Here is a 10469-nt window from a genome sequence, read left to right as displayed (position 1 = left end):
CCGGCACGGCGGTACGGCAAGCGTCATCGATTAGGCGTGCGATTCCAAAGCCTACCTCGATATGTTCACAACACCAAAGTCACGCGTACATCACCGGTGTATGGCCAGTGATCATAGCGTGTGCCTCGATCGGTGGAATTCAACAGTCCGCGTGACGTAACCGTTGGGGCGAACGACACTGGGAGCAAACGAACATAGACTTGACTCAAGGCGTTACCCATGCGGCCACTGGAACCCACCCACCGTTGACGCCCGCCTCCGACCGTCGATGTAAAATATCTCTCTTACCGTCCAGTTAATTCTTCTGTACGCGGAGTATAAATGATGGGCGTGTGTGTGCTCCCTTGAGTACTCGTGCACACAGCCTTCCCAAACTACCATGCCTCCCACCACCAAGTTCCTCCTCCTCCTCCTCCTCCCCGTGGCAACAGCCGCCGCAACCTTTGCTCTCGGCCATGGCACCGGCACCGGCACAGCTGTCTGCGTGCCGCGGGAGCGTGATGCCCTGCTGGCGTTCAAACGCGGTGTCACACATGACCCCTCGGGCCGCCTTGCCTCGTGGCGGCGAGGCAGCGACTGCTGCCGGTGGAGGGGCGTAAGGTGCAGCAACCGGACTGGCCACGTCCTCCAGCTTCGACTTGGAAATAGCTACTCGTACTTTGATCAGGAATTTTATACTGGTCGGATAACATCTTTGGATGGCCAGATAAGTCCATCTCTATTTTCTTTGGAGCATTTGGAGCACCTTGATCTCGCCTGCAATTTTCCGTATATATGTAGCAATTGCGGTCATGTTCCAAAACTATGGGGCTCTCTAAAAAACTTGAGATACCTGAACCTCCCATGTACAAGTCGATGACAACACGTTGCTTCGTCAGCTTGGTAACCTCTCTAAGCTGCAGTATCTTGACCTTTCCTACACCACCTACACCATACGCGTGCAACCAACAGATTTTTTAAGCTTAACAAATCTACCTTTGCTACACCATCTTGACCTTGGTGGGTTCAATCTCACCATGGTACATGATTGGCCTCGTATCGTGAATATGATTCCGTCTTTGCAAGTTCTCTATCTTTCTGGTTGCTCGTTTCATAAAGCCAACCAACAGCTCCCACGCTTGAACCTCACAAAACTTGAGAGGCTTGATCTCAGCTACAACCATTTTGATCACCCCTCCGAGTCCTGTTGGTTTTGGAATTTGACAAGTCTCAAGTACCTCAACCTTGGAGAAACCTTTTTGTATGGTCATTTTCCCAAGACACTAGGACAAATGACATCCCTTCAAGTCTTTGACTTTTCATACAACAAGTATCTCGACGGCGGCCCCGGCGGCATCATAGCGCCAGGGTTGATGAGAAACCTATGCAATTTGGAAGTGCTAAACCTTGAAAAAGGCCTCTCGTATGGGAACATGACAGAGTTGTATGAGAGCTTGCCACATTGCTCGTCCAGCCCACTAAGAGAACTGTATTTGGATGGAAACAATATCACTGGGACCCTGCCAGCTGGGATTGCCAAATTTACCAGTTTGGCCAGTCTCGTCCTCTCTGATAACCGTATGACTGGACATGTGCCCACTGAGATTGGTAGGCTCAACGGTTTGATTTCCCTAGACCTAAGAAACAACAATTTGACAGGTGTCATCACCGAAGAACATTTCTATGGTTTCACGAGCTTACAGTATATAGATTTATCTAATAATCCTTTGAAGATTATACTAGATCCTGGTCTGCTACCCCCCCTGAAACTAGAGCAAGCATCTTTTGCATCTTGCCAAATAGGTCCTAATTTTCCTTCTTGGCTTCGGTTGTTGCCTAGAGCTGATTACATTGATATGTCAAACACAGGTATAACCGGTCAGCTCCCATACTGGTTCTCAACAACACTTTCACAGGCTATATTTTTGAACTTCTCCCACAACCAGATTAGTGGAAGCCTACCAAAAAATATGGAATCCATGTCAGTGAACTATCTCTATCTAGATAGAAACCAAATAACCGGTGAAATACCTCCATTGCCAGAAAATCTCAATTGTTTCTCCATATCTAACAATTCTCTATCAGGTCATATTACAAGATCTATCTGCAAAACCCAAAAGTTGGAGTGCTTGGATTTAAGCATCAACCAGTTGGAGGGAGAATTTCCTCAATGTATCAAGATGGAAAACATACGGAGTCTTATATTGAGTAACAATATGTTCTCAGGAAAGTTCCCATCTTTTCTGCAAAGCACAAATATAAAGTTTCTAGATCTATCAAGAAATAAGTTTTCTGGAAGATTGCCTGAATGGATCGGAGACTTGGTGGCACTAGAGTATATAGGATTAAGCTATAATATGTTCTCTGGGAGTATTCCATCCAGCATCATCAATCTTGGAGGAATGTACAATTTTGATGTAGCAGGCAACAGATTGTCAGGTGTTATACCTCGCAATCTTTCAAATTTGACGGGTATGGCAGGTCAGGTGCGATACTGGAACGTAGACTCGAACTGGATGCAACCTCAATTTATTTTGCCCGTGTTCACAAAGCGACAAGAGCTTCATTATAAACAAACATTTGCTAACTTCTCAAGCATTGACTTATCCTTGAATTACTTAACTGGAGTAATTCCGGAAGAAATTACTTCGGTGAATGGATTGGTGAATCTGAATATTTCTTGGAACTACTTGACTGGAGAAATTCCACGCAGTATTGGGTCCATGAAATCACTTGAATCACTGGACCTATCAAGGAACAAACTTTGTGGGGAAATTCCACCGAGCCTATCAAATCTGACCTATTTGGAATATTTGGATTTGTCTTACAACAATCTGTCCGGAAGAATACCACCAGGATCGCAACTTGACACTCTCTACGACTACTACCCATATATGTACAGCGGCAACGTTGGTCTCTGCGGGCGTCCTCTCCAACGGAATTGTCCAGGAAGTAATAATAATGCAACAAAGCTAGTTGATGGTGATACCAAGAGAAGTGCGCATGTGTCTGATTCAATGCTCTTTTACCTCGGGCTTGGGTCAGGGTTTCTCGCTGGCCTCTGGGTGGTGTTCTGTACCATGCTATTCAAGAAAACATGGAGGATTGCGTATTTCCAGCTCTTCGACAAGGTATATGACAAGCTATATGTATTTGTTGTTGTTACTTGGGCAAGATTGGCACAGAAGGCATTGAATCTAACTGGGAAGCTTGGCTAGAATTGCAAATGGAGTTGCACAAGAGAGTGAGTTTTCCTCTGGTTAGAAATATTGCTATGCTTTGACAACATAAGTTTAAATAAAAAAAATGTTCCAATCAAGTAATACACTTACTATCTGTGTATACTAGCCATGCGGTTATCAGTGTAGCTTAGTAAAATGTATTGTGTGTGCATCATTGGTTAGAACTAGCTTTTGTTAGAAGTTGCACATGTACAGGTATACGGTATTGTATAAATCGTATACCTTCTAGAAAGGGTTCGGGAGTGCATGTAGAATTGGGCTGTTTGGAGTTAGTTGTAATCTGGGATTCAGTTGTTAATGGTGGAACTTATCCGGGGTATAGCTTAGTGCGGATCAAGTCATCAACAACCCAATCCTACCTGTACTCTTGCCTTATATATATAAACATGCACACGTCCCTGCAACGAGTGCATACGCTTTTGTTTGGGACTGCTCTGCTTCATCAAAATCAGGTTTGCTCCACCAAATCCACTTTAAACCGGTTTCATACATGAGTTGCAACTCTTTCAAAGAGAATGTTTTACTTCCATCTAGCTTCAGCTTCAAGAATGGAAATTTTGGTGGAAATGATCTATTTTATTGGATGAGTGGGGAGAAACAAAGAGGTATCGACTTACTTGTGGCAGTGGTGGGTAATTTCCTTTCAACTCCAGCTTCTACAGTTTTTTGTGGCACCTCCTAAAGAGCTTCACAAAAAAACAGAGCGGAGCGACATATTATGGAGCTATCTGTTTTGCTTGCGTTTTCTAGAGCGGAGCTGAATTTCAAGATGTGAAGCAGTCCCAAAGAAGTTATTTTTTATTACCAGCAAAAGTGTCCATGCGTAATAATGAAGGCCTAAACATTTTAGCAGTTCAACTCCTAGTGTGTAATAATCCTTATGTAAAAATCATCGTGCTAGGCTGATGTACTATTCTAAACACTGCAGTTGAAGGTGATGTATATTTAGGTCGGGCGATATGTCTTGTTTCACACAAGTATTCAATCAGTTTCAATCTGGATGATGATTGTGGTGGCTCAAATCAACACAGCCAATTATGTTTTCTATGTTTTGAATGGATGGATGGGTATTTGTTTTCCCTTGTTGTGCTATAGAGTAATGTTTGAGTTTTGATTTCGGTGCATGTTAAGTACAGTTTCCAATCAAGTTGTAGCAAGCATTTTTTTATTTAGGGTTGAGGGAGACAGTGTCGAGGACGTTGCGGCGGCGTCGCGTCTGAATAAGTTTCCTTGGGCTCCGTGCACGGTTAGTGAAAGCTCTTGCCTTCGTCTAGGGGCTAGCTGGGTGGGGGGTCCCTGGATCTCGTCGAGGTCGCGGGCTATAGTGTCTAGAGGTCGACTGACACTGGCCGGTTGGGTCCTCGGATAGGAGGTGGTTGTGTGGAGATGGAGATTCTTCTTCCTCCTCGTCGGTATGATTTTCCGATGATGTTCTTCCTCTTTTTTGTGCTGCTGCTGGAGGGACATCTTGCTTTACCCGGACGGTTGGCCCGGCTGCGGTGCCGAAACCGGATCCTAATTCTCTTCCATCTGGAAGGGTCACATATAACTTTGTATTATTTCATGATTTGAATACAATCTTACTTTCTAAAAAAAATTAATCTACGCGTGTACCAAGTGATTAGGGGATTAGGAGCCGCTTTGAGATGTGTGCTAAGGGCGAGGTGGGGATAGGAAGCCATGTCCAACAGAAATGTCCTCCTCCACGTCACACGTGCTTGTTTGCGTCATGAATATGTGGCCAGTAATCATGCCGACTAATCCGCAAAGACCAAATGAAACACGACTCGTGTTTGTTGCCCTACAGCCACTCGAATCGAATCCACCGCGACGACTGAGTCCGGCCGTTCACTTCAGTACTCGTACACGAACAAACACAGCAAACCCATCATGTGCCACCACCAAGCTCCTCTTGCTGCTCCTCGACGGAACAGCCGCCGCCTTTGCTGGCCATGCCGCCGGCACCGGCGCCGGTACCACTGGCTCTGGCTGCGTGCCCAAGGAGCGTGATGCCTTGATGGCGTTCAAAAGCGGCGTCACATACGACCCCGCGGGCCGCCTCGTCTCGTGGCGGCGAGGTGTCGACTGCTGCCGGTGGAGGGGCGTCCGATGCAGCAACCGGACTGGCCATGTCGTCGAGCTTCGATTTGGATATACCGAGCTAATCGACGGCGAACAGTACCCGTACATGGAAGGCGACGTAAGTCCATCTCTGTTTTCTTTGGAGCACCTGGAACACCTTGATCTTGGTGAGACTTCACTGAGTATTCCAGGTGGCCGTTATAATTCCAAGTTATGGGGATCTCTTAAGAGCTTGAGATACTTGAACCTCTCCGGCACAATATTACTCGATGGCGACAAGATGTTGCCTCAGCTTGGTAACCTCTCTAAGCTCCAATATCTCGACATTTCATACGCTTCCTACATGAATCCTAGTGTAAAACCAACAGATTTATCATGGTTAACACGTCTGCCTTTGCTGCACCATCTTGACCTGAGCTGGGTAAATCTTACCATGGTGCATGATTGGCCTCACACCGTGAATATGATTCCTTCTTTGCAAGCTCTCCATCTTTCTGCCTGTTCACTTCAAAATGCAAACCAGCGGCTCCCACACCTGAACCTCACAAAACTTGAGTGGCTTGATCTCAGCATGAATGATTTTGATCATCCCTCCGAATCCTGTTGGTTTTGGAACTTGACAAGCCTCAAGTACCTCAACCTTGGATCCACTTTTTTATATGGTCAATTTCCTAGCATGTTGGGGGAAATGATGTCCCTTCAATTCTTTGACTTCTCAGAAAACATGCATCTTGATGGCCATGGCGGTGGCGTCATAGCGCCTCGATTGCTGAGAAACCTATGCAATTTGGAAGTTCTAAACCTTGCGAAAGGTCTGTCTTATGGTAACATGACAGAGTTATACGGAAGTTTGCCACACTGCTCTTCCAGTAAACTGCAAAGATTGGATTTGCATAAAAACAATATCACCGGGACACTACCAGCTGGGATTGTCCAATTTACCAGCTTGGCCATTCTCGACCTTTCCAATAACCATCTGGCAGGATATGTGCCTTCGGAGATTGGTACACTCAGCAATCTTATTTTCCTGAACTTGGGATACAACAAATTCACAGGTATCATCACGGAAGAACACTTCTGTAACTTAACGGCCTTAAAACATATAGATTTGTCCAATAATTTCTTGAGGATTGTGGTAGATCCTGATCGACTACCCCCCTTGAAACTAGAGATCGCATCTTTTGCATCTTGCCAAATGGGTCCTGGTTTTCCTGCCTGGCTTCAACGGATGTCTGGTGTTTATATCATCGATATGTCAAACACGGGTATAACCGGTCCGTTTCCGTACTGGTTCTGTGCAACACTTTCACTCGCTAAAGGTTTGGACATGTCTGACAATCAAATCAATGGAAGCTTGCCAAAGAACATGGAAATCATGTCATTGGGGTATCTCTCCCTAGATAGAAACCAAATAGTCGGTGAAATACCAACATTGCCGAGAAACCTCACTGATTTTTCCATCTCAAACAATGATTTGTCCGGTCAAGTTCCAGGATCTATATGCAAATCCAGAGAGTTGCTGAGGTTAGATTTGAGCAACAACAGTTTGAATGGAGAATTTCCTCAATGCGTCGGGATGACACAGATAACCAATCTTTTTCTAGGTGATAATATGTTCTCAGGCAAGTTCCTATCTTTTCTGCAAAGCTGCAATGGTATAACTGTTCAAGATCTATCAAGAAATAAGTTATTTGGGAGATTGCCTACATGGTTAGGGGACCTTAATAATTTGCAATCTCTACGGCTAAGTTACAATATGTGTTCTCAGGGAGTCTTCCATTGAGCATCACCAATCTAGGAGAAATGTATGATTTCAATATAGCAGGCAACAGACTATCAGGTGTTATACCCTGGAATATGTCAAAATTAACAAGCATGAAGAGGAAGAATGATGGTGAGCAGCTATTTTATAATTTGCCTGTGACCACGAAGCGTCAGGAACGTTATTACGGAGTTCGACATTCCAAGATGGTGACCATTGTCTTATCCTTGAATTTCTTAACTGGGGAAATTCCAGAAGAAATTGTTTCTCTTGGCCAACTGGTGAATCTGAATTTGTCATGGAACTACTTGTCTGGAGAAATTCCACATAAGATTGGATCCATGCAATCACTTGAATCACTAGACCTGTCAAGGAATAAACTTTCCGGAGAAATTCCACTGAGCATATCAAATCTAACATATTTGGCTTGGTTGGATCTTTCGTACAACAATTTGTCAGGAAGATTGCCACCGGGATCACAACTTGACACCCTATATGACAATAACCCATATATGTACAAAGGCAACAAAGGTCTTTGTGGGTCTCCTCTCCAACGGAATTGTTCAGGAGATAATAATGCAACAAAGCTTGACAACAGTGATCAAGAGAGAAGTGCGCATGTCCCAGGTCCAATGTTTTTCCACCTTGGGCTTGGGTCAGGGTTTGTTGTTGGTGTCTGGGTGGTGTTATGTACCATGCTCTTCAAGAAAACGTGGAGGATTGCATATTTCCGGCTCTTTGATGAGGTATATGACAAGCTATATGTATTTGTCGTCGTCAATTGTGCAAAATTGGCACGGAAGACACCACAGCTAATTGAGAAGCTTGGCTAGAACCACAAATGGAGACGGATAAATAGCGTACGCGTGTTTTCCTGGTTAAAATCTGGCTATGCTTTGAAGACACACAAGTTTAAATAATGAATGTACTTATTGCTTATTTGTACTAGCCATGCGGCCACCAGTGGTACTTGGTAAAAGGTGATGAGTGTGCATCATTCGTTTGAACTAGCTTTACCACTGTTGCTTAGTCCGTGTAATGTCATTTATGGACGTTTCTTTTCCTACAAGGTAGGAGTATATCAATGGTGTGTAATTAGTTCATGTAGTGAGGTACACCATCTGTTTATATGAATTAAATGTCTCAACCTGGAGAGCACATGACTTTGTTCATGTAAAGCATCGACAGGCAAATGAGATCGATCATGAATGGGGATACTGAATATCTACATTGAAAATTCTTACGGACAGGAACCTCCGTCATTCTATGGCCCGGAGGAGCTCCTATTGGGCGTATTCCGCACCAGTTATACAACCCAGCGCTCATGTGCACCCTTCTGTAGGCCGACCCAATAATGTGAGCACAGTGAGTTACGCAGGTTCGTCCCACGTTTGGTGACGGTTAGGTTTAGGTCCGGCGATCACATAGGCGATTGCGCTCCCTCCCGGTTTCTCGCTGGTTGTTCGTCCTAGCCCGTACAGATCTCGCCGCCGACTCGACCAGAGTGCGGAGTCGTCGCGCCTGTGCTCCTGGTCGTGCTTGCGAGTCCCACCCTCCACCATAAGCCTCTCGCGTGCGTCGTAGGGCACGCGACCGTAATACACCACATCTAGGGTTTCTCGGTTTTGAAGCGGGTCGTTGAAGCAATGGAGAGGGTGGCTGGGTTGCTGGAGCAGATGAAGCTTTCGGAGGAGGAGAGGAAGGGGTGAAGATCCGGTGGACGACGAGGGCGAAGGGGAATGAAGGAGAGATCCAGGCGATTGGGAAGGTGATGTCTGATCGGCCGGTGCATCCGGAGGCAATAAGCTTCTCGTTAGGGCGTTGCTGGTGCCCGCTGAAGGGGGTGGACTGCAAGGAACTGGGGGAGAACATATTCCTCTTCACTTTCAAGCAGGAGGCGGGGAAGCGGAAGGCACTGGAGGAAGGTCCGTGGATGTTTGATAATGATTTGGTCATAGTGGTGGATTTTGTGTTGAGCAAGAGAATTGAGCAGTATGTGTTTGATGAGGTTCCGATCTGGATCCGGGTGTTTGGTCTGCCGCTTGGGAAGATGGATGAGGACACGGCGGAGGACATTGGCAATCTGGTGGGGAAGTTTGTGGAGATGGGCACGGGGGCTGATGGCTCGGCGATGGGACGGTACCTGCATATCAAAGTCTTTATGCCCATCACTAAACTAATCATGCGGGGCATCTACCTGGACGAGGAGGTGGAGAGTGATGAGGAGAGGATGGGGGAAGGGAAGAGGAGGAAGGAAGATGAACGACCATTCTGCAATTTTGAGTACGAGTTCCTCCCAGACTTTTGCTATGTGTGCGGGATGCTGGGGCATGTGGACAAAGGATGCTCGGTGAGACTGGGGAAGGGGGAGAAGGCACAGTATGGGAAATGGCTGCGAGCAGACATGAGAAGGCGTAGAGGAGAGGAAGGGGGGCCTTGGAGGAGTAATTTTCATGGAAGCGGGAGCAGGAGTGGTTCGAGTGGGGGAAGATCCTTTGGAAGTGGGAGGACGGGGGGACGATCCAGGAGTGATAGCCTCAACTGGCGCAAGCTTGATTGAAGGTCGAGCGGAGGAAGAGTGGAGGACGGTGAGGAGGTGACCAGGCCAAGCAAGAATGCCAGCGCCAGAGGGGGACCGGTGCAACAAAAGAGGCTGGAGTTCGGGGAGAGCGGTGGTGGCGCTGTCAGAAGTGGAGCAGGGGGGTCGGGGCGAAGGGAAGTGGGGTTGATCATTCGGAAGATGGAGCAATCACTCCAGCGGGTGCAGACAAAACTGCTGGCGACCCTGCGGGACATATGGAGGAGGCGAGGGTGAGCCGGGACAAGGGGAAGGATGCTACGGTGGACCGTGCTAAGGATGGAGGAAAGGAGAAGAAGGAAGGATATGTTCCAAAAACTTACAAGAAAGTTCGCAGGGAGGAGAAGGGAGGAGGAGTGGAAAGGGGGGAGGCTAGCAAGATGAGTGGCCAAAAGAGAGGTGTTGAGAAGGGAGAGGATAACGAGGCGGTGAAGAGGGGGAGGGTGGACACGAAGGGCGGATGCCAGGAGGCGATTGATGAAACAAACACAATATCGGACGGGCTGCAAGTGTGGCCCCGCCGGGATCAATGAGAATAATTAGTTGGAATTGCCGGGGACTCGGGAATGGCCCGGCAGTTCGTGGCCTCACTACAAAAAAAAGACACATCCGTGACATTTTGGGCCGAACGAATTTTTTTTCTGTCATACATATGACACTTCTATGACGATAATTATGACAGAACCCGGTATCATCATAGATGTGGTGGGCTCCTACTTCTATGACAAAAAATCATGACAGAAAATGGGCTTTTCGCCCTGGGCGGGCCGGAGACGCAGCTGCATGACATTCTTTGGACCGTCCATGACGGAAAAAACCGTGGTAG

At 46.7% G+C, this 10469-nt stretch overlaps 2 protein-coding genes across 2 annotated transcripts; both read left to right on the top strand.

Moving 5' to 3' along the window:
* The first annotated feature begins 365 nt into the window (after window positions 1–365).
* On the top strand, window positions 366–3646 carry LOC109751790 (receptor-like protein EIX2). The gene is given in 2 exon segments (XM_040391679.3): window positions 366–838; window positions 840–3646. Coding segments are annotated over 2 exon segments (2817 nt in total). The 5' UTR covers window positions 366–379; the 3' UTR covers window positions 3198–3646.
* A 1325-nt stretch (window positions 3647–4971) lies between these two features.
* LOC109751791 (uncharacterized) lies at window positions 4972–7898 on the top strand. The gene is made up of 2 exons (XM_073501610.1): window positions 4972–6358; window positions 7072–7898. The coding sequence occupies exons 1-2, from the start codon at window positions 4972–4974 to the stop codon at window positions 7896–7898; spliced, it is 2214 nt and encodes a 737-aa protein (XP_073357711.1).
* The last annotated feature ends 2571 nt before the right edge of the window (window positions 7899–10469 follow it).

This window comes from Aegilops tauschii, chromosome 6, assembly GCF_002575655.3.
Source record: "Aegilops tauschii subsp. strangulata cultivar AL8/78 chromosome 6, Aet v6.0, whole genome shotgun sequence".
In the NCBI taxonomy this organism is placed as follows: Eukaryota; Viridiplantae; Streptophyta; class Magnoliopsida; order Poales; family Poaceae; genus Aegilops; species Aegilops tauschii.
The sequence above is the reverse complement of the archived record's forward strand: the minus strand, read 5'-3'. Positions and strand labels throughout refer to the sequence as shown.